The 25,896-nt window shown below is 27.9% G+C and overlaps 2 protein-coding genes across 4 annotated transcripts in view; both read right to left on the reverse strand.

Annotated features, from left to right (window-relative positions):
* Positions 1 to 4,525: 4,525 nt before the first annotated feature.
* LOC136088013 (uncharacterized) lies at positions 4,526 to 7,572 on the reverse strand. Its single transcript, XM_065811650.1, has 4 exons — positions 6,753 to 7,572; positions 5,912 to 6,654; positions 5,006 to 5,774; positions 4,526 to 4,932 (listed from the first exon to the last, which is right to left on the reverse strand). Exons 1-4 carry the CDS (start codon positions 7,570 to 7,572, stop codon positions 4,526 to 4,528), a joined length of 2,739 nt encoding a protein of 912 aa, XP_065667722.1.
* Positions 7,573 to 18,687: 11,115 nt separating this feature from the next.
* The window catches only part of LOC101241424 (uncharacterized), a 53,357-nt gene continuing 46,148 nt past the window's right edge, over positions 18,688 to 25,896 (reverse strand). For all 3 annotated transcript variants that reach the window (XM_065812557.1, XM_065812556.1, XM_065812558.1), the window contains exon 7: positions 18,688 to 18,891. In XM_065812557.1, coding sequence (XP_065668629.1) covers positions 18,802 to 18,891 — 90 coding nt within the window. In that variant the 3' untranslated portion in view covers positions 18,688 to 18,801. The remainder of the gene's footprint in view (positions 18,892 to 25,896) is intronic.

Consider the following 25,896-nt stretch of genomic DNA (forward strand, 5'->3'; position numbering starts at 1 on the left):
ACTTTTTTCACTTCAGACATAAGACTTTGTTGACCCTGAGAGAGAGGTGAAGTAATCCTAGACATCAAAGATATTTATACCATTTTTCAATGACTCATTTTTCTGTTTAAGGACCTGCTGAAAATGTAGTCCAAACGTGACAAGTTGTGCCTCAAGTAGACCTTTGCTTAAATCATCACCTTATAAGGAGCAAACACCATTTACATCATCTTCCAATCTCTCTTATATAATTGATTTTATCAAGAGAGCTTCCAATTGCTGATATTTTTTATATCTTAGTTGATCAAAGCGTTCTTGTATCGCAGCAATGGTAACATTTATTACTTCATAATAACTTTGCCTGTATAAGGATTTAGGGTCTGCAAGATAATCACTATCAGAGTTACCAATATCAAACCTCTTAGATATTTTCCCGATTCTGGGAACCTGAGGTTCATTAACATTTAATTTGGATACCATAAAATTAACCTTACCTCACAGAAGATCAAAAGATGTATCATTTCGAAGAGATCTTAATGTAGCAATAGTCATAAGAGCAATTTGATGTCCTTCCATAGCAGACATGGACTTGTATTATTAAGATTATTTGAGTGCCTCAACATGGTCTCACCTAAAATAACTTCATACAAGTAATTGAAATTTTTTATTTGAGCTGATACTCCATGAATTTTTGCCTTAATTTCAGTATCCTTGCTTACATCAACTGCCTCTTCCCATGTCATCTGTAATACTTCATAGTTGCTAATTATACTAGCTAGTGAATCTGCTCTTACTGTCCATCTGGTAGGACATAGTGTTCTGATTCCAACAGTAAGAGCATCAAAAAATTTGCTTTAATGTTTTTAAACATTGCCTCTCTCATTGGGAATACTTTATAAGTTTTATGATTTCATATGTGGTTTCTAATACATTTCTCATAATCTTGGATTGTTTTACAGTGTCACCAACAGCATGATTTAAAGCATGACCGTAGCAATGAGTGTATATTGCTCTTGGTTCAATGTCTGCGATTTGTTTGGAAACACCACTCCTTATTCCACTCATCACACTTGCCCCATCATAGCATTATCCTCGTAGTTTTGCCATATGAAGGTTCATTCGTATCATCACATCCTTAATAAGAGATACCAAAGTTGTTGCATCAGTGGAATCCACGACATATACACCTAAAAACTCTTCATACACTTCCAGTTCTTCAGTGATGTGTTTTACGACACATGTAACTTGCTCCATGTTGGATTAATCAGTAGTTTCGTCTATCATAATGGTCAGAAAAGGAGAAGATTGGAGCTCAGCCATGATTGCTCTCAGCACCTGGAGGCTCATTGTTTGTATAATTTCATTTTGTATTTCTTCACTGGTGTAAACATTATCCTTTTTAGCCAGTCTTTAAGCAAAGTATCACTGTAAGCCTTCATAAACACAATTTGTTTAAGATTTCCATCTTGATCATCATCACCACCTCTGAGAGCCAATCCTTGTCTACACAGAAACCGAATACATTGAATGATTTCAAACAAACAGTGCCGATTATTCTGTTTTTGAGCAGCATGTTGCTTTGACAGGAGCTCTCCAACATCTGGTGTTGTAGAAGGAATAGTTACCATCACCATAACCGCTTCTTTGTGGAAAGAACTCAATTTATGGCTCCTGAACGATACTGTAGCATCTTTCCAATTAGAGAACCCAACCACCACCTGCCACAACGATGAAGTTCATAAACAGTTTATGAATTCAAAGATATTTTTAACAATAAAATAGTTTTATTGTTAAAAATATCTTTGAATTGAACAACTAATAAACAAAGTAATACTTTAAATAATCAAAATAAACACTATTTTTTATACTTTGATGTTTAAAGTTTCAAATAAGTTCTTGTCAGTAGTAGAAAAAGGCGGGTCTATAAAATTAATTTTTGCAAATTTATAACTAGTTCATAAAAAAATTACAATTCTTGCAAGAATTGGAATCTCTGCATAGAATATAGCTTAGCTATAGGTCTTTCAGACCCATAAGAAGTAGCTCATTGAGGTCCTACGCATAATAGTAAATTACTCCTTTTAACTCAGAAAAACTTCCAGATTTCCCAACTTGCTAATCACCGAGTTTATTGTTACTACTAATCTTCTACCATTAGTAATGCTAGGCATGGAGTCATTTTTACCAAAATTTCTGTAAAAAGAGGTAGTAGTTGTAGAATCGATTTTTGGATTTGATTGATACAATAGTCCAGATGATCTATTAGCAAATGAAGTATTAATTCCATTCCATGAAGATAAATAAAAATCTACTAAACCAGATGAGCAGTATATACATCTGCTATTACTTTCGTATCCAGGAAATATTAAATTACTATAGTTATAGGGTGTCCAAGGTTGAATAACTGAGTCATTGTTTTTAGGATAATCGATTCCGCCATACATGCGTACTCTTGATTTCCACCAACTTCCAGATTTACCGATAACATGTATTCTAATATGTTTTAAATAAACGCCATTTTTATTACTTGCAGTGTTCAATAATATATATTCATAACCATAAGTTGTGTTCAAATATCTAAATGTGGATGAGTATAGTTTAAGATCTGAAATAAATGGGGGTATTAATGAAATATTTGCTTGTTGTGTTGAACTTATTGTAATAAAAGGTTGCAACGAATATGTAAGTGGATTTCCAGTTTTATTGTTTAATTCAATTTTTAGATAAGTTTTAAATGGTAAATCAAGTGTAAAGTATCCCCCTAATTCAATATTAGAATGCATATTACAACCTTGTAAAGAGTTAGTATAAATTGGTCCACCAAGTGGAGCGAATAATAAATCACAAGCTATACTTCCTATGCAAAGCGTATTATCTGCATATATTCTAATAAATACGTTACTTGATACACTTCCATTAGGATTTGTTCCTTTAAATTCTAACCATAGTTTTCTGAGAATACCAGGACCACTATTTTGAATAAAAATTGCTGTTCCATCAGTACTTGTATTCTGTTCAAGAGTCTGGGATTTTACCCCCATGCATGTTAAACTTGAATTTGGTACTATTTCTAAACTGCTAGGATTAGGTATTATTGTGTCAACATAGTACTTTGTAGCAGCATCATTTGGATTTGTAGGTTCTGCTACATTTATTAATTTGTTTGTATTCATGTCAATATCACTAGTTGCGTTATTTTGCCCATCTCTTCTAATAAACATACTATCAGCTTGAGATGCTGTTAATCCATTTGAAACTACTCGACTTGTAGTTGAATAAATTGTTGTACGTCCGAATTTATCAACAGGCATTTTATATATAAAGAAAAAAAATTACCATAGATTATTAATAATATTCTGAAAACCATATCCTTCATCTAGTTTTTAGAGACACATATGAGACACAAATGTCATAAAGACACAAATGTCCACAGAATGAAGTATTTCCAAACTGAACTCTATCACTATTATAATAAACAGAGTCTTTTAAATAATTAACAACTTTGACAGGTGGGAGTTGTGCATAAGAGTCAAAACTTAATTTTTTTTCACCGTCTTTGTACCAGCAAATCCAATGAAAACCCTGTGTACTTGAATCTCCTGTATTTAATATTCCACATTCTTTTTTTTGTGTATTTTTAGGTAATTGATCTCTTACAAATACACCTCTAAAATGATTTATTTTTAATACTTTTGCTGCTTTGATCAAATGAAAATTTGTTAGTGGTTCATTAGGTAAAATTATCCCTTCAACATTGATAAGTTTATAATTATTTCTCATTTTTACGTATAAATTATTTTTTTTCTCAAAAAATAATTTTTGGGCTACCCTACCCCCTACCCTATTGCCTAATTGACCTATTGTCTTATTGTCCTATTGTCCTATTGTCCTATTGTCTCATTTTCTTTTAGTTTGTAGTAGCCATATGCTAATGTGTGTATTCCATGTTCTAAAATAACTCTTTTATCGTCTTCTGCGCTTAATGCTATTTTATTGACCTCTTCTGTGTAAATTTCATGTGAATATGATCTTATTACATTCATTTTCCTAATATGATCTCTTTTATTTAATAAACAATGTTTATAATCTTCATGTGTTATATACTTTTTAACAACATTTTTCTTTATTTCTTTACATTTTTTATTTTCTTTACCGTGTACTTGTAGGAATACAATTTAGATCTTAATCCTACAAATTCTTCAATTTGTGCTCCTCCAGACTAATCTTTAAACATTCCAATTACTTTTTTATTTCTTTCAACTTTGAATCCTACAAGTTTTATTGCTGGATGCTTTGGATCAAATTCACTTGTATCAAATTTGCTTTCAATATCTTTAGAAATATCAGCATAAAAATGTTCTGTTTTTATTTCGTATGCTAAAGAATCAGTATCTGTAAAAAAATCATACATTAGAGTTTTACTTAAATCTAAAATACACATGCCTAAGTAAATTGGTTTGCTGTACATTAATTTGGTTCTCTTCATGTGAATCGCTATTAAATTTTCATCAAATATCGTTCGACTCTCGAAGTTTGGTCTTGAATCTTATTTAACAGCTTCATTTCTATTCGTCACTAATCTAACATCAACTCTGTTCGCAATATTTTCCATTGTTTTTCCAAATACTGAGTTGTTCATCAGTTTGAAAAAGTCTTTTTCAAAATCATTCGTTGCCTTGGTTCTTAGATTAGTATTTAGCTCAATGTATTCGCTTAACCAAGAGCTTTGTTTAAAACTTAGAACTCTATGAATTTTTGTGATCTTTAGATCTAATCTTTCATACAATTTAAGATTTTCATAATGGGTAACATAAGTTTTCTTATTTTCCAAGTTAGGGACTAATTTTTCAACTTTATCAATATTTACTCTTTCAGGAGCAAGTGGGTAGTCATTATGATCATCATGCAGATGTTCAGGATAATTTAAATCAACTTCTAGTATTTCTAATATTTCTAGGAATTGATTTCCAGTTTTTCAACTCATCTTCATCCACCCATTTAAACCCACGTGTTGGAAGTGGCTTACTCATCGCCCATCCATTTAGATTATTAGCGTCTAGATATTGGATGAATGTTGATTCTTTGCTTTTGTCATATGCGTCATTCATGTACTTGTTATTAGATGTTCCTAATCTATTCGATATCAAACTGATTCCACCTCTTATTCCTTTCTTTATCATTAGTATCATATCGTAATCGCTCAACAGTTCTAATTTTACTTTTGTTTTCTTCAATGCTGCATCCCAAGCTAATCCTGGTGATGTGTAATACCAAGCCGGATCTAATTTATAATTTTTCATGCAAACATCTTTCAAATTTTCAAAAACATCTGCTAGTAAAAGTACATCTGAAACGTTGTACAAGTCATGATAATCTCTAAATGTTTTGCAATCAAACTCATTCCATACAGTTTGTGCATGTGAGTAATCATCATCACTTATATCTTCATCGTTCAATTTTGAAAATAATAATTCTTTTGGTGGTAATTGAGTTTCATTAAATATATCAACATAGTCTACCCAATTATAGGGATATACGCCTTTTTTTAGTAATAAATCTAATTGTTTCCCTGAATACAATTTTTTGATATTTTTACATTGCTCTTTTGATAAATTTTTTGATAAAGAATCTAAACTAGAAGGCATAAATCTATAACTGTCTAAAAAACGATTCTGACGTTTTATTTCAACACTCTTTCCATCTTTAACAAACTCTTCTACTTTAATCTCTCTAGAAAAGCTAATATACTTTTCTTCGTTGTTTGGGATACAGCTCAATTTACCTCCTGATAATTTCTTTATAAATAAGTGAGAATTATAACCAGATAAATTATGAAATAGTACTGGGAAGAAATCTGGATTTTATATTTTAAGTTACAACTATTATGAGCAGCACCTCTATATTTTCCAGTAATGTGACAGTGATCACGTACTTTATCATTATCCAAATTTTTTCCGCAAATGTGACATTCAGTTGCTGTATCGAAATCCTTCTTATTTTCATGTGTATATACAATATTCTTTTTAAATTTAATCCTGTTACAAATTTTTATGATATCTTCTTGTAATCTGTCAACAAATATTTGTGCAACATCATCCATTTCATTACTTGCAGTAAATGAAACTGGATTGCTTTGGTGAAAACTTTTATCGAAACATTTAATGTAGTAGCAGAACGAACTTGGTACATGCTTTTGATACTGTTTAGTATAGGATTTATTAGAATTAGGTTCACAAGTACTGATAGGTTTGATGAAACTTTCAAAATCAGCATATACTACAAATGGTACTCTCATCGATCTATTGTGATTAGTAAACTGCATTGTCGATATTGGTGGTGGAAGTTCAATACGCACTGAATCATGTGTATCACAATACGATTTGTGTTTAGATAATGATTCTTCAGAATTAAACCCAAGTAAGCAATTTTTACAATAGTGAATAGTACATTTTTTCTTGGATTTTTGTGAAGAAAGTAATTTGCTCAAACTTTTTATTAAGCAGTAATGATTCGTTTCTCCATTTGAGATTAATAATAAATCTATTAAATGCTGACGATCATTATTCTTTGACACACGTAAAGGATAAACTGAATTCTCGTATCCGTATACATTCACATTTATATCTTTATTGTTATTCTCAAATTGCGTAATTTGATTAAAAGATACTGGAAATTCTATTTTTTCTCAATTAATCTTATTAGATTGTATTTTAAGCTCTTTATCAACTCTTTCAGGATGATTATCTGTTGGATTTAATGCTCTTGCAATACACCACTTAAACATTGATTATCTTCATTCTTTATGTTAATGATTGCCTTTTTAGTTGATGAATTTTTGTCAAGTGGAATATAAGATTTAGCTTTAAGAGGATTATACTCTATAGTATTTATATCCATCTTTTTAACAGAAGCAAATCTCCAACTTGACCTTAGCTGTTGAAATGATGATAAATTTTCTAAAATTCTCAACTTTGCTGTTTTATAAAGCTTATCTAAATCTGTTGATTCTAATACAACAGTACTCTTCATTGTAAATGGAACAGTTGTGGTTATAGTTTCTCCTGTTTTAATATCAGTACGCTCCATTTCACAAGTGAGAACTATATTAACTTTTGATTTTCTATTTTCTTTAAGTATTTTAATTGCACTTTTTTTAGCAGCATTCATGAAAGATATAGCATCATATCCATTTATTCCCTTAACTGAAAACTGATTTGTTACATTTTTAACAGCTGATTGGGATAATTTAAATTCTATCGGATTTCTAATTCCATATTTTTGATACAAATTTGAAACTGTAGATTTTAATTCATCAACTTTTTTATTCACAACCTTTTTAATTGGTTCTGGAACATATGATACAATCCAATCTGCAAAAGAATTAATCTTTTTATTTATTTCTTTTCTAATTTGTGTAATAGGTTGAAAAGGTGACGGAGCTAAAATTGTTGATGATATATCTGGAACAGGCTCATCAAGCAGATATTCCGAATCCATGCGAAGTATATTTCTGAGATCATCTTTTTTCATTTTATAATAATATTTAATTCCTCGCTCTTTAGCGATTTGTTTTAATTCTTTTACCGTTACCATTTTTATACATGTAAGATTTTTTTAATAGAAAAAGTTTCTTTATATCATTTTTCAAAATATTTTTTCTTGTCAATATTTTATATGTAAAGTTTCATATGAAATTTAAATCCTTTTATATTTCTATATGGCAAGATTGTATTTAGTTTTATTAAATTTTAAAATAATCATATGTGAAGATATTTGGAATTGAAGATAACCAATTCCAATCTACTTTATCTAAATTATCTTTTAATAGTTCAATTGAGTTTGGATTTTTAGTTAAATTTTTCCAATCTACTTTATCTAAATAATTTTTTAATAACTCAATTGCATTTGGATTCTTTGATAAATAACTCCAATCTACTTTATCTAAATTATTTTTTAATAGTTCTATAGAAATTGGATTTGCAGATAATAAACTCCAATTGACTTTATCTAAATTATCTTTTAAGAGTTCAATTGCATTTGGATTTTCAGATAAGTTATCCCAATCTACTTTATCTAAATTAGCTTTTAATATTTCAATTGCATTTGGATTTTCAGATAAATTGCACTAAACTACTTTATCTAAATTCTCTTTTAATAAATCAATTGCATTTGGATTTGAAGATGAATAATACTAAACTACTTTATCTAAATTCTCTTTTAATAATTCAATCGCATTTGGATTTCTAGATAAACATTTCCAATCTACTTTATCTAAATTATCTTTTAATATCTCAATCGCATTTGGATTCCTTGATAAATTAAACCAATTGATTTCATTTAAATTAGTTTTTAATAGTTCAATTGCATTTAGATTTCCAGATAAATAAAACCAATTGATTTCATTTAAATTCTCTTTTAATATGTCAATTGCATTTGGATTTCGAGATATTCAATCCCAATTTGCTTTATCTAAATTATCTAAAATATTTCAATTGCATTTGGATTTAAAGATAACAAACTCCAATTTATTTTTTCAATATTATTTTTTAACAATTCAATCGCAATTTTATTTTCAAATAAATTATCAGATCCCATTTTTATATATCAAGATTTTTTTTTAATTTTTCAGAATTTAATATTTCAATCGCATTAAAAGATAAATTTTTAATTGAAATTCAAATAAAAATTCCACATTTGTCTCGCTTTTATCTCAATCTCATTTTCTGGTTCTTTCAGGAATAATTTTAAAGCTTTTTCTCTTCCATATAACTTAATTAAAAATTCTAAATAATTTGGAGAATAAAAATATTCTTTCATTTCAAGCAGATATTTATTTGCTTCTTTTATTTTTTCATAATCATATGTGAAGATATTTGGATTATATGACAACCAATTCCAATCTACTTTATTAATATTATTTATTAATATTTCAATCGCATTTGGATTTGCAGATAAATAATGCCAATGTACTTTATCTAAATTATCTTTCAACAATTCAATTGCATTTGGATTATCAGATAAATTACACCAATCTATTTTATCTAAATTAGCTTTTAATATTTCAATCGCATTCTGATTTGAAGATAAATTATACCAATTTACTTTATCCAAATTATGTTTTAATGTCTCAATTGCATTTGGATTTAAAGATAAAATTACCCACTCCACTTTATCTCAATTATCTTTCAATAGTTCAATAGCATTTGGATTTATAGATAATATATCCCAATCTACTTATTCTATATTATTTTTTATTAAACTAATGGCATTTGGATTATATGATAACCAATCCGAAATTATTTATCCAAATTATTTTTTAACAATTCAATCGCATTTAGATTTTCAAATAAATTATCATTTCTCATTTTTTATATATCAAGATTTTTTTTTAACTTTTCAGAATTTAATATTTCAATCTTATAACCATTATCAATCTTCCCATCACGCATTTCAAGATATCTATATCCATGACCAGTTCCACGCATTGCACTATATAAAGATTTATATACTGTTTCTTCTCCTGTTTCTACGTTTGTTAATTTAATAGTGACTGGTTTTTTCTTAATTGTTTTTAATCTTTCATATTTTGGATCTATTTCTTTTTTCTCTTATTTCCGTCTGATTGAAAGTGTAAAAACTTATCCGATATTACAACAGCAAACGCTTCAGTATCTGCTGAAACAGCTGCATTAAATGTTGCTTTAATTTGTACATATACTGCTGATGATTTTAATTTTTCTGATTGTCTACTAACATCAAAAACAAAGAATGGGTATAAATCTTTATAGTCTGAAGGAGTTATGTTGCTTTGTGTTATCAAATCGTTCATTCCTTAAAATTTTCAAATACAGATGCATCTCTATAGGCTCTTAAAAATTGATGATTTGGAAATGATAAGTTATAGTCAGCAGCTGGATATCTTTCTTGATTAAGCATAATGTACATATTTTTCAAGTCACAATGATCAAATATGGAAGAATTAACTTCTTGATTTCCATCCTTATTTGTTTGGAATCCAACAATGATGTATCTTGGTTTTTCTGGAGATGTCTTTACGCTAAGTCTCCAAGAAAACGTTGTAGATTGTGGAACAGTTATAGTATCACACTACCTTGCGCAAAAAGTTACTGGAAGTGTCACTTTTGATTCAATACTTTTATAAAGATTAACTCTCTCTAAATCTGATGGAATCAGATGTGGCATGAAAAATGATTTTTATCAAGATTAACTTTTCCTGCAGCTGGAAGAGCGTTTCTAAAAATTGCTCCAGTATCAATTTTTCTAACAAGAGCTAGTGTATGTTTAAATCCGTAAATAACTTTATTGTAATCATCTCAGAATCCAAAAATGTGTCTTAAAGGTATACAAAATGAAAATGTTCCCTTTGTGGTTGGTTTCTGAATTATGTATGATTGTCGCACTGCAAACCCTGAGTTATCAGCAAGTACTGCTGTTGTTGAATAATCTTTGTACCACAATTGATTTAATCCTTGTGCTAATTGAAAGTCGTTTGGGTATTTAAGCATTCCTAACATTGTTGTTGCTTGACCTGGATTAAAAAATGGTTTCTATATTTTGGTTTGATAATTGATATGATATTTCACTGAATAAATGCATAATACCATTATTTGTAAGCGCTACTGCATCTGCATTAGCATTAGCTGTCCCATCAAGTTTAAGAAGTCTTCCTTCAAACAAAAGATAAGCCTCAGATGGAAGTGTGAACAAATTTTGTTGCTCAATGTTAATTCTTATTTCTCCAGCGCTATTTAGATTTGTGCGAGCTATTGGTTCATATTCATAGAATTCAAAACTTTCAATTCCATCATCCACAGTTGGGATTTCAGTAAAATTTAATATATCAGAACCTGCCATTTTTTTATATACCATAAATAAAAATATTTTTTAAATGGAAAATAAATATAAAAAAATTAAGCCAATCGAACACCTCGGCCTTTTTTTGCTAGATCTTCTATCCTTATAGCTGTTGATTTTTTTGCAGACCTCATTATATTATTTATATTTGGTGTAACTTCATCAGCTTTTTTATTTAAATTTGAGATTATTTCATTAATTTTATTATTAATGACTGTATTTGGTTGAGAAACTTTAGTAGATGCTTTTCTAATTAATTGTTTTCCTTTTTCAACTGCAACATCTTTAACAGCTTCTATTGCTGATGTTTAAAGTTCTTTTCCTGCTGATTTAGCAGCAGTTATTGCAGTTTTTCCTAAATCGCTAGCAGCTAACCTCTTTAACATAGCTGATGACACTCTTGCTACATTTGATGATGCTGCTCGTTTAAATAAATTTATTAAACTGTCAAATATACCACTTCCTCCAACAACTTGCTTCTTAACATATCTCTTATTTTTAACAAATAGCATTTTTATGTACGCAATTTTTTTTTAATTTTTTTTACTCATATTATCATATTCATATTATCATATTGCTAGATTATTTTGTATTGCTTTATACTGATCACTATTCATAACATCTTGTCTTAACAATTCATCACAAATTGCAACAGCTTCATTTCTTGATCCAGTATTACCTGCTCTCCATGCAGCTATGCGTAATTCAAGCATATCAAGAAGTGCAATAGGATCGCTAAGAAGAATTATTGGTCCTATTCCTGTTTTCTTTGATTCTCTTTGATACTCAAGCATTCTAGTTCTCTTCTAGTTCTCTCCAAATGGGAGCTATTATTTCTTTGTATTTTTCAATCCGAGATGACTTTGGTTTTCCTGAATCAGTAGTAATTGCATCTGTTTGTATTATTATATCTCGATAATTGTGAAGATCATCTATACTATATATTTCCTTATTAGGATTAGACTTTGGTTATAATTCCCAAAGACCAGGAGTACCTATGTATTTTATTCCATCTATATCTATATCATCATTATTAATTAATATTGGAACTTTTCCTATAAAAAATTTACCCTCTTTAGAATGTATTCCAAATGTAGTGTCTATAGACTTTTTACTATAAGTATACATCCTAAGATAGTCGTTGCAATTTTTCCCAACTTTAAAAATTCATCAGAAGGCATTAGATCTTTCGGATCCATAAGAAGTATTTCTTTAGATCCATAAGTAAGTATTTCAGGATATGCATTTGAAAACGTAAGAGCAAATTGATTAGCTTGATCTTGCAATTTAGATATATTCTCCTTTATTCCAGATTGACTATCAATTAATGGCTTGTACAATTTTGACAAGTCTATCTGCAAATTAGAATCTCCAATCTTTTCAATAAGATGATTCTGCTGTATTCTTTTTTCTTTTCAGTGTCTGTAATTTTTAAAAATGATATTTTGTTTTTATATAAAAAAGATTAAAAACACAACATAAAAGTTTATGTTGTGTTATATGATTTACGTTTTACGTTACGTTACGTTATGTTGTGTTATATGATTTACGTTTTACGTTACGTTTTACGTTACGTTTTACGTTACGCTTTTACGTTACGTTTTACGTTACGTTTTACGTTACGTTTTACGTTACGTTTTACGTTACGTTTTACGTTACGTTTTACGTTACGTTTTACGTTACGTTTTACGTTACGTTTTACGTTACGTTTTACGTTACGTTTTACGTTACGTTTTACGTTACGTTTTACGTTACGTTTTACGTTACGTTTTACGTTACGTTTTACGTTACGTTTTACGTTACGTTTTACGTTACGTTTTACGTTACGTTTTACGTTACGTTTTACGTTACGTTTTACGTTACGTTTTACGTTACGTTTTACGTTACGTTTTACGTTACGTTTTACGTTACGTTTTACGTTACGTTTTACGTTACGTTTTACGTTACGTTTTACGTTACGTTTTACGTTACGTTTTACGTTACGTTTTACGTTACGTTTTACGTTACGTTTTACGTTACGTTTTACGTTACGTTTTACGTTACGTTTTACGTTACGTTTTACGTTACGTTTTACGTTACGTTTTACGTTACGTTTTACGTTACGTTTTATATTTTACATTTTACGTTTTACGTTTTACGTTACGTTTTTGAAATCACACTCTAATTGAAGTACATATTTATCTATAATTCTTAATTTATCCTGTTTTTTAACATTATTCCATTGTTTAAGTGATTCTTTAATGTCTCTTTCTACACAATAAAAATCACTATCTTCATTCCAGATAAGTTTATAAAGTTTATTTCTCTCATCATTACTATAAGTTGATAATATCTGAAAGTTTCCATAATCAATGATCAATATAGAGTGACTTCCTGAATCAACAATAAAACCTTCTTTTCCAAATCCAAGAAGTTCCAAATATTTTTTTTTATTCAAATCTTTTTCTCTTTTACTACATTCTAAAAAGAACGGAAATAATTGTTGCATATCTTATTATTTGTCAATAAAATGTTAAGTGAATATTTTTTTATTAAACCTACTTTGAATTACTTTAATAGCTTTTTCTCTCCCTTGGTCAATTAGTGACAACTTTGTTTGTTCATCAATTTCATTTTTAACTTTTATTCTAATTTGCTCCATCATTGTCTGAAATTTTTCAAGTTCACCAAGTATTAACTCAAATTCCTTGTCATCTATATGCCCATCTACTAAAGCTTTAGAAATATAATTGCTTATGGTATTTAGTTTTGAATCAGCAAGCACTTTAATCTTTTCATGCTTTTCTGCTTTTAAATTCATTTTTTTATTAACTTGGTCGCCTATTATTGATAACACACCTGCTCCTAATGCTGCACCTTCACATGCAATAACTACTGGTGCTGCAATGATTGTTGATAAAAAACCAATTCCAATAGTTCCAAGTGCCATAGTGCTTGCTAATAATGCATTATCAATTGCAGAAATTATTTTTACAGCTCTATGATATTTTTTACTTAGCGTTATTCTCTTTTCTCTCTCACGCTCTATTTCTTTTTGAATCTCGCCAATTATTTGTAACCGATATGATTTTTCTACAGGTGTATTAGGAAGAACAGGGGAAATATTGTTATTCTCAGTAGGTATCGCTGAATAAATGTTGTTGTACATTTTATTATTGTATTCCATTTTTAATAAAAAAAATAAAAAAATTAACTCAATAGATTAACAGAACAAAAACAATCTCCTTTTTTAATTATTACATCATCAACTGAATTAATATTAATAATTACTACAATGTCATCAACAGACTCTGCTATTACAGAATTTTGTAAACTTAACATTTTTAATTTAAGTTCATTTTTTAATGAAACTAATGCAACACCTTTTCTTATAGATATACCAAACTTTAAAGAAACACTTTTTTGTGACTTAAAAACTATTTTAATATCTTGTTTTGCAAACACATCATATCTTCCATTTATTAATATTGCAGGATGCTGTAAATTTTTATGTGGTTTAAAAACTATAGGAAATGGTTCCGGTTGTTTTTATTTGTTTATAAATTTATGCACAGGCATGCTATTTGACATTTTATTATATATAAATTTTATTATATATAATTTGAAAATCAAAGAACCATATTTAAAAATAGAATATTAGCAAATGGAGAATTTGGTCCTAATAATAAACCTGAACCTGTTGATGTATAACCATTTCCAGCACGTAAGTACAGACCATCACCTACAGAACTTCCTTTACTTCATGGTCTCAAATATAAACCAGATCCTGCGCATATTAATTTAATTCCTTGTCCCTTCTTTTTCATGTACACAATACCATTTCCAGCAATTTTATTAATCATAGTTGATCCAGCTGCTGAACCTACTCCTGAAAGCAGTCCTGTTGCAAGTGGTAGTATAATTCTTGATGCTAAAGAACCAAGAAACGGTAAAAGTGCACCAATAAATCCACCTTCTATTTTAGAATTGTGTACTAGTTGTATTTTACTTAAAATAATTGATACACCAGTACCTTTTTCATATGCTTTTCTAATCCTATTCAATTGTGTTGTTGTTACAGCTAATACATGTTCACCATTTAAATCTGAATGCGATAACTTAATACTAGCTCCAATACCACATTCAATTGCATTTTTAATTTTTTCTATTTGGTTTTGTGAAAGATTTACTTTAATATTAGTATATTTACTCATTTTGTTATAGTTAGATTATTTTTTTTATCTTATATGAAATCTAATAGCTAATTTTTCTCCTCATAAATTTATCAGATTTCCATCTTGATCAACCAATTTAGTCTCCATCTTTGAAATTGTTTTTAGTGTTATTGGTAAGTAAATTAAGTTTAATGGCTCTTGAATAATTTTATATCCAGGACTAACACTTGGGAAAATTGAATATATAACGTTTTCTGTTGTTCCATTTACATAGGATGATGCTATTATATAATTTGTTACACTTATACTATTAATACTTAAAATGTCTACTATATTATCTGATTCATGAGATCCTGTTGAATATACTTGATTGTTAAAACCAAGAATAGATCTAATTGAATTTATAGGTATAAAATCAACTTTATAACCAGCTTCAATATTTAAAGTTGTTTTCAATGTGTTATTATCTGCTGAAAATATAATGCTAGTTTCAACTCCAATAATAATTTTACTATTTTCAGTAATTTTTTCCACAATATACTTATTTATATCATCAATCTCATAACTACCTTCTAGAATGTGTATATCTATCCAAGTTGCTCCATTATCTGAACTATATCTAAAATTGTTATTTGAAGAATCAACATTTGGAAAACTGTAGAATGTATCAAGACCAACTAATGCCATTTCATAATCTTTATCTTCACTTAGTTGTATAATAGGAGCAAACTTCTCTTTTATCATTTTATCATTTTCTCTTTTATCATTTTATCATTTTATCATTTGACTACTTTTATCATTCAATATTATATACATTTTTTATATACAAAAAAATTATTTTAAACTTTAGATGGAAAATAAAATTTATCTAATCCACTTCTATATTTTCCATTATCTATTTTAGAAGATAAATCTATGATAACAAATCCATGAGGTTCTGACCAAGCATGCTTACAAAATCTTTTCAACTCATCTTCGTTCATATCACTAGAAACATGATCTCTATAAATATGACATAAATTCTTTGCATCTTGAGGAAATAATCAAATAAAATTGGCATTTTCCCTAATAGTTTGTCTAGGTAACATAAAATAATTTTGTGCAAGATAGAAACAATCTACATTACTATGTCTACCTCTTATATAATATTTTTCACACTTATTTTGTTTTGTTAATTGCAAATCATCAAATATCATCAAATTATTCTTGTTAATATCAAGATCCTCAGGATTTGGTACATCTTCATCTGTTTCAAAAAACTTACACTCCATATCTGCTTTATCTTTCAAATTTTTTGAAACTTCTGCAATTACAAAATCTGGATTTGCATAAAATTTTTCTATTTGGTCTTGTAGCTTAAATAGTTCATTAATAATTTCTTTTGGCAATTTTTTTTCAAAAGAGCTTTTTAACATTTTGTATTCTGGTTGAAAAAGAGACTTTCTAAAAACTTGTAAATTTTTATAATCTAACCAACCAGGTCTTATTAGTAGATTTAATAATAAAGTAGTTTTTCCACAACCCGACTTTCCAACAATAATTCTGCTTATACTTTTTGTAACAACTTGTTATTACTTCGCTTATTTTTATTTACTTTCCATGAATAATCTATAATATCCATTTTTATATATAAGATTTTTTTTTATATATAAAAATGTACTGTGTCAAATGTAGAAACAAAGCAAATACACTAAACTTGCAAAATGTTGTGAGTAAAAACAATAGAAATATGCAACGTGGAACTTGCACTATTTGTGGAACAACAAAAACTCAATTTGTATCATCAAAAAAAAGGAGGAGATTTAGTGAGTTCAATTAATTCAATAACTAAAAAAATAAAATTACCATGGGCAAAGTTCCCTGGTGAAATGCATTTACCTGGAATGAACTTTGCTGGTCCTGGTACTAATTTAGATGAAAGATTAACTTCTACTGATGCATATAAAGAATGGAGTAAACCTATAGATAGAGTTGATATGCAGCTTACCATCACGATCTTGCTTATAAATACTTCGATGATACTGCACATAGAAATAAAGCTGATAGAATTATGATTGAAGAAATGGATTCTATAAAAAATCCAACAATACGTGAAAGAATTGAACGAGGTATTATAAAACTTATTATATCATCAAAAGCAAAGTTTGGATTAGGTCTTTCAGACCCATATGAATTAGGTGTTAAAACTATCCAAAAAAACTACAAACGATCAAAGAAAAAGAAAAGGGTAAAGAAGTAGGTCTTTCAGACCCATGCGAAGTAACATGGACTGACGAACTTGCAAACGAACTTCATAAACCAGTTGTAAAACATTTCAGAAAAAGAAAAGTGATTGTAAATGGAATCGATGAAATATGGGCTGCTGATTTAGTTGACTTGCAATCTTTTTCTAAATTCAATGACGGTATAAAATACTTATTAATAGTGATTGATGTTTTCTCAAAGTATGGATGGATTTTTCCACTGAAGAGTAAAACTGGAGTTGATGTTGCTAATGCTTTAAATAAAATCTTCCACGAAAGAAAATGTCAAAAAATATGGATAGACAAAGGGTTAGAATTTTATAATAAGCATGTTAAAGCGCTAGATGTTGAGTTATACTTAACTGAAAATGAAGAAAAAAGTTGTGTAGTTGAACGTTGGAATAGAACAATGAAAGATAAAATGTTTAAGTACTTTTCAGCTAATTCTACTAGAAAATATATTGACGTCTTAGATGAAATGGTAAATAAATACAACAACACAAAGCATTCTTCAATTAAAATGACACCAGTTGAAGCTAGCAATAAAAAAAATGAAAATATTGTTTGGTTCAATCTAAATGGAAATGTACGATCAAAGTCTGTAAACCTAAAGTTTTCAATTAGTGATAGAGTTAGGATAACTAAAAAGAAAGGAACGTTTGAAAAAGGATACCCACCGAGATGGACTGAAGAAGTTTTTACAGTGTCACAAGTTCAGTTCACAGATCCACCAACGTATAAAATAACTGACGATAATAGTGAAGAAATACAAGGTACTTTTTATGAACAAGAAATGCAAAAAACAGATCAAAATGTATTGAAAAAGTTATTCGTAAACTTAAAAACAAGTCATTAGTAAAGTGGTATGGGTATCCTGATTCGTTCAACTCATGGGTTGATAATTAAGAATTGATAAGTCTAATTTAATAGGAGTAATTTACTATTATGCGTAGGACCTCAATGAGTTTAGATTTCATTTATGCGTAGGACCTCAATGAGCTACTTCTTATGGGTCTGAAAGACCTATAGCTTAGCTATATTCTATGCAGAGATTCCAATTCTTGCAAGAATTGGAATTTTTTATGAACTAGTTATAAACTTGCAAAAATTAATTTTATAATTATTATTTTCTTTTTATTATGAGCTCAGAAACTATAGCTTGAATAATTGTTGATATTATGGAAGGCTTATAGGTTAAAAATTTTTGGCCCAGGACCCGCCTTTTTCTACTACTCTTGTCATAACTACAAGCTAATTGTCGTTGTTAGTTTTGAAATTTTTGTGAAGAAAATACCACTAATAATAATGGTATAATATTCAAGTTTAATACCACTTAATGTTTTAAAAAATTAAAACTTTAAGTGGTGTTAGTTTGAGTAAGTTAACCTAAACTATTCATTTTTCCTACCTTTTTTAAGTGTCAAAAAACAATAACGGTATCTGTAAAAATATATTTCAATAGAACAGTAAACCAAATATATAACAAAAACAATAATTATATACAAATAAAAGAAACTACATATTTTAAAATAAAGCAAACAGCATGATTTTTAATACAGACTTGTTTTTTTCATAACTCGCAAAAATTCTGCTTCGTTAATTTCACCGTCACCGTCACGATCAGCTTCATCTATCATTTCCTAAATAGAGATTTAACATTTTAAAAAATAATAACAACTTGCCACCATTTAAATATAGTAAGGCCAGCTAACATATGAGGTCGGAGCAAAAACGTTGAATTTGAGTCTTTTTTAGACTTTCAACAAACAACGGTTATATTTTTTTATATCTTATTTTTAGTTTCGAATCGTTTGTCACATTGTTCCACAGAAACACCCGGGTTTCAACCTCACACTCAATTTTTCTTTTTTCGCAATAAACAACATATTAGTTAAACAAAAGTAAAGGTATCAAGAACCTCCAATAAAAAAAAAAAAAAAAAATTAGAAAAGGATAAAATAAAAATTCACACTTTCATACTTTAGATAAAAATGGGAGGGGCGGTACATAGTTAAATTTATTAAAGTACATATATTTCAAGAAGAATGATTTTTATTTTTTAATGTTATTCACCTCCCCATGGTCAAAATGGATACTACAGCTGAGGAGGCTACTTTATTGTGGTTACAACCCTCTCTCAACTCTTTAAACCTGAAACACGAACCTTGACGAACAAGACCGCTGCGCGGAGTAACAAGTTGAAACAAGTATCTTTTGAATTAACATGAGTATTTAATTGCTTGTAACGGTTTGTTTACCTTCTCCTAAAGACATTACATTGATTTTTTTCTGGAAATATTTTTATTGAAATATTTGAAAGACTTTGTTTGGAATTTTGATTGAAAGATTTCTAAAAAGCATATTTACCTTTTCATAGTTCTTATTGTTTTTGCTTTTATTGCTCAATTAATATTGTTTATAAAATTATATTTATTAGAGTACCTGTTTTATAACAGCATGTGCTACCTGCTTTGTTATTTTTATTTAATTTAAACAAATGTTAACTTATTTGTTGATTTGAATTTGTAGTTGACAATTACTTTTTTTCAAATCTCTTTATAGACATTAATTTTATTATATTTTGGTTTTCTCTTTATAGACATATAGACAATATGTTTCTTTAAAACTACATGGATATTGTTTTTATTTGTTTTGATAGTATTCATTTTTTATATTACTTTACAATCATCTTTTTTTTTTTATGTACTTAACTACAAAAAATAATTTAAAGAAAGGATTCTCTAAGTTTTGTTACTATAGTAACATAATACGTTTAATACATTCCATAAAAATTCATATATTGAAAATAACTTACGGTAGACAAAATAAAACTGATGGGAAACAAAATAAAACTGACGGTAGACAATACTAAATTAATCACCAATAAAATTATAGAAACGCTGCTATAAAATGAAAAATAAATTTTATAGCAAGATACTAATTATTTAATAATACTATTCCAGATTACAATTATTTAGGAGAATGTAATTAAATTTGTCAGAATTGTGGTGTCAAGAAATTTTTATATATTCTAAACATATATTTTATGTTGCCATTATAAAAGGGTAGTTTTGCCTACATTTTCACCAATTTTGCAACAGTTACAATAATTATTTACAGGGTGTTAGGGAGATTAAAATGTCAATGTTAATATTTTTAAATAAATCAAAAATTAAAGCGTTTGTTATGCTTTTACTTCACTTATAGCTAATGCAGTTCAACAATTGAATCATGCGTCACAATGTTTTAGAATGTCTGGTCAAGTATTTTATTGTTGGTAATCTTAAGCCAGATCTAGATATTCCCCAAATATATTTTCTACTACAAATCTATGATCTACTTGCAAGCAGTAAATTTTAGAATGTAACTCTCTTCACTAAATATATATATATTTATATATATATATATATATATATATATATATATATATATATATATATATATATATATATATGTATATATATACATATATATATATATATATATATATATATATATATATATATATATATATATATATATATATATATATATATATATATATATATATATATATATACATATATTAGCTGGGCAGACCCATTAAAAATTTGGGTCTTTGTAAGTCCCTTCCACATTGATATTTTCTATACTTTTTCCTTATATATATCCTTGCTTTCCGGACCATAAAATACAGGTTTTTACCAAACCTACCATTTCTATATTTATCTATTCCACATTAATCATTTCTATACCTATTCCTTATTTACTTCAATATATTTTAGTAAAATAATCCATTCTGAAAAATTCCTTTATAAGCAAAAAAATTAACATGTGCACCTTATACTTATTAAAATAGTAATGAATAAATAGTTGTAAAGAAATAACATAGTAATTATTATATTTAGTCTTAATTAGAATATATAACATAAAAATGTTTCTATCAGTGGTGTACCCTCCGGTTTTTTTCTGGTTGCCATGCAGGCGACTGAAATTGTTTTCATTTTGCATTTGAGTCACCCACTATGATAATCAACAGCCTGGTAAAATAGTTTTTTTTTTTTTTTTGTATTTTTTCTCGGTCGGACTTTTTTTAAAAGTCAGTCTACTAAAATACGTCTAATAAGAAACAGTTTAATTAAAAGTAAATTATTTAATAAAAAAAAGTGAAACGTTATAACATGTATAACAATATTGTTAAGTAAGTTTAGTTACAAATAGATATTGGTAAAGAGATAACTGTCTTTTAAAGATCGTCATTTTTGTTGTAGTTGAAATCTGTTTCGTTTAGTCTATATCTGTTTTGTTTGAGCATTTGGAATTCAAAGAAAATGTAATCCCAAAACACATCTTAAATTGAGAAGAAACGTGCTTTAAAATGTAAGAACAACGTTCAAGAAAACAGTACAGTCGCAATTCAAAATTTTAAGTCATGTGTCAGTTTCTTTTTATTAAGTTTAGTAAAATTATATAACGCACTGTAGTGTACTCATTATTAAACAAAGTGTATAATACTTTAAACGCTTTTTAAAGCTTTTTATTTAAATAATGGCAAGGAATAAAATCTTCATAGATCAAAATATTGTTTTATTAATAAACACACTTCAAAAGTGTGTAAGTAACAAACTGCCTGGTCATCCTGCCGTGCTACTGACAGGCATTTTTTTTAAATTTCAGTCGCACTTTGAGAAAAAGAGTTGCCCCGTACCACCAGACAACCATGAGGGTACACCCCTGTCTATATATTTTTATTAAAAGAAGTTTTCCTAAAAAATTTAAATAAAATCTTATTTTTAGCTTAATATATAAAACATGAAATACAGCTAAGTACTAATTTTTAATTTATTTATGTAATGTTTCAGTCTGATTAGCTCAGACCGTCATCAGACGTAAAATGAAATACAATAAAGGCACAAAAAATGTATGTAAAAAACATTTAAGAAGACATTATAAATATGAGCTGACGTAAGGTGAAAACTATTTTGAAATTTCAATGATTTTTTTAAAAAGAGGTCTCCAGCTATTTGATGCAATGCAATTTTAGCACCATTGTCCTTGTTCAAATGCGGTGGTAAGTGCCTTACCTTGTAATTCGTTTGGGCATAATTAATCTCAAGTGAATCTCTTATTTTCCTTTCATGGTAGTTAGAATTAAGTGCCATTGTTTTGGGGTACATCCAATTAAATATACCATGGCAGTCCTTACAGTGTTCTGTGGCTCCGACATGCCAATTGCCTTTCATGCTGTTTATATGATGCTTAATACTTCTTTGTATAATTTTCTTTTTTGTTTCTCTAATATCAACGCCACCGTATGAACACATAAGCTTATACACACCCGCGTTGCTATTTGGTAATAATTTGGATTTGTTATTACATAAAATTATTTTCAAGGTTGGTGGTGTTGTAAATACAACTTTAACGCTGTACCTATTGAGCTCTTTTCTTAATTTTGAACCTATTTTTGGAATCCATGGGAGTTTTATTGTTATATAACCATTTTCTGTTTTATCTGCAACTAAACCAACAAGATTGTTTTTGATTTTGAGATAATTTTTTGTTTTAAGCTCTAACTCTGACCTTTTATGGCTATTTTCGACAAACATTTATTACAAATTGTATTTCATCTTGAAGGTATTTTGGGGAACAAATTTTTGAGGCTCTTAATACAAAACCTTTAAAGACTCCAGAAGTTATTGCAGGATTAATGTTTGAATTCAGTTTTACTTGTATATTTGTAATTGCGGATTTTCAATGGATTTTGAAATCATAGTGGAAATTATTTTTATTACTGCTATATCTAAAAAGTTCAACTCCTTCTTTTTGTATTCTATTTCTAATGTGTATTGAATCGCAGGATATTGTTGATTTAACAATTCCAAAAATTTGTCGTGTTTTTCTAATGAATCAAATCTCACATGGCTGTTATCTACATTTCTTTTGAATGACTTCGGTGAGAATAAGTTTATGATTTCTGCAAATCTAAAAGTTTTTGTTTCAAAATGTTGCAAAAATGCCTCTACAACAACGACCATAAGTGATAGTCTAATAGGGCCAGAATTTGGTATAATTCTAATTATACTTTTATATAAAAAGTAGAATTGGCTTAGGCAGAGCTCAATTAGTTGGTGAATATCAGTAATAGTTAACCTAGTTCTTTTCGCAAGATCATCTTTATCATTGTTGAGTATGTCAATAATCACAGGAATCGATCTGTCAATTAGAATCGAGGGGTACGAAGCTATCACATCAAACAAGACTTGAATTTCATTAGGGGAAATAACCCAGGATTTTGCTTCGCGGACAAATGAAGACGAATTCAGTAAGCTTGTTTTATTTTTATTTAGAGTTGGTTGTATTATTTTAACAAGATATTCTGAAGAACCATAAGGCAGAGTACCGACAGTGAAAACCACTGGTCTCATTGGATAGTTTTTATCTGATTTATGAGCTTTTATGACGCCATATAGTTGTAGAGGAATGCTATCAGAAGGGTATAATTGAAAATAAGTTTTTTTTTATCAAATTTATTTTCTTTCCTTAACTTACATAAAAACTTCTAGAACTTTGTTGTGATGGTTTGTATAGGGTCATAATTGATAATTACTGATTTTTTAATTTTATTATCTAATTTCTTAAAAGCATCTGATTCGTTAACTACAACAAAATCCGAACCTTTATCAAACGGATAAACTCTTAGAGCGCCTTTATTCGTTTTCAAATTATTCAAAGCAAATCTTTGTTGCCTTGTGAGATTATCTGGTAATTTCTTTTTTAGAGATTTTGTCAGAACTTTGCTAATTTGACTCAATCAGGGTAAACAACTCCATAAAAGTTACTTTCTTATATGAAGGTGCAAAATTTGGTCCCAAATTCAACAGTTTGACTGTAGAAGAGTCTAACGGCATTTGAGTAAGATTTAAAACTCCTGATTTTATTTTTTTGTATTTCGTATGCAATTTAGTTTTTCATGGGTTTTTAGATAAAGATTTTCATTTTTTTTTTTTAAATTCGTTTTTTTTAGTATTGAAATAATGATTTTCACTATCAACAACTTCAAAATGATAATGTGTTAAAATACTTTTAAATTCTAAATTAATGATTTTAATAAATTCCTTACTTTTATAAAGTCGATATTTTGCTTCGTTTTGAGTGTGTATCAATAACTTTTGTTGATATTACAAGGTAATATTTTCAGCTCTTTTTGATTTAACTGGCGATTTAATTTTAAATGATGATGAGATTATATAATTAGAAATATATTTTTGTAAATATATAAACTGATTTTTTGAAATAGCATTTTTGATTTTTTGTTCCTGAAGTTTTTTTGTTAGATTATAAACCTTCTCGCTGTATTCGTACAGTGATCAATTGTTTTAATGTCATTTCTTGTAGTACTTGATAATTTATTTAATATATAAAACATAAAATACAGCTAAGTACTAATTTTTAACTTATTTCTAGCTTGTTTTTCTAGTTTTTTGCCAAAAAGTGATGCCACGTACCAAAAAATTTTTTGGCTTCAATGATTTATGAAAAAGCCGTGTCTATCATTTTTAATGGTCCAAGAAGAAGATGATAAATCCTAATAAATATAGCAAGACTTTTTATTTTTTTTATTTTACTATTTACCTGAGAACATAAATAACATAAGTACCTAATTATAACACATACTCAACAAATTTCTCCCAGCGTTTTGATGTTTTTCGAATTTTTAGTTTTTTTAAAAATCCTTTCATTTGTTATCAACATCTTTACATATGTTATGTATATAAAATCTATAAACTTCATAAGTGTAAATATATAATAGATAAAAAATATAAATAATATAAAAAAAATATATAAAATCTATAAACTTCAAAAGTGTTTTATTTTGTATTTTAAAAAATAAAAAAAGATTAAAAACAAAAAAGTCACCATTGGTAGGATTTGAAGCCACTAGTTTTTAATATTCAAGAAAACTTTCATTATTTGACATGCAAGCTAACTACTCGATCACACTGGCATGTTGAATAATGGAAAATTTAACACTATATAATAAATAAAAGACTTTATAAAACGGAAAAAAATAATTAAATAAAAGATGGAAATAAATAATAGATCAAAATTAAAGAGATGCTGCCACAATGCAGCTTTCAGAAACTAAAATTGTAAAGCTTGATATATGTTTATAAAAAACTGAAAACTTGATATGTATTTATATATATATATATATATATATATATATATATATATATATATATATATATATATATATATATATATATATATACACACACACACACACAGTTTTTGCATTCCTTTTTTATCAACTTTTTAAAATTCTAATGTTAACTTTATATATATATATATATATATATATATATATATATATATATATATATAGCCCTCGGAATTAGGATCAGCATTCGGCAATGCCAACCTTGGTGAAAATTTATTGCAAACATCATTTTTCCTAATTGTGTATGTATATATATATATATATATATATATATATATATATATATATATATATATATATATATATATATATATATATATATATATATATATACATATATACACACATATGCATGTATGTATATACATATATACACACATATGCATGTATGTATATACATATTTATCAACTTTTTAAAATTATTTTGTTAACTATAAGATCTATG

Source organism: Hydra vulgaris, chromosome 12, assembly GCF_038396675.1.
Source record: "Hydra vulgaris chromosome 12, alternate assembly HydraT2T_AEP".
Lineage (NCBI taxonomy): Eukaryota > Metazoa > Cnidaria > Hydrozoa > Anthoathecata > Hydridae > Hydra > Hydra vulgaris.

What these genes read in the sequence shown, in the direction of transcription:
- LOC136088013 (XM_065811650.1), bottom strand. Translation starts at nt 7,572, where the DNA reads ATGGTAACGGTAAAAGAATTAAAACAAATCGCTAAAGAGCGAGGAATT. An exon ending in AGATAATCAATGTTTAAGTG is followed by an intron (nt 6,655 to 6,752) that starts GTGTATTGCAAG and finishes GAGAAAAAATAG; the next exon opens with AATTTCCAGTATCTTTTAAT. An exon ending in AAAATTTGGATAATGATAAA is followed by an intron (nt 5,775 to 5,911) that starts GTACGTGATCAC and finishes TTATTTATAAAG; the next exon opens with AAATTATCAGGAGGTAAATT.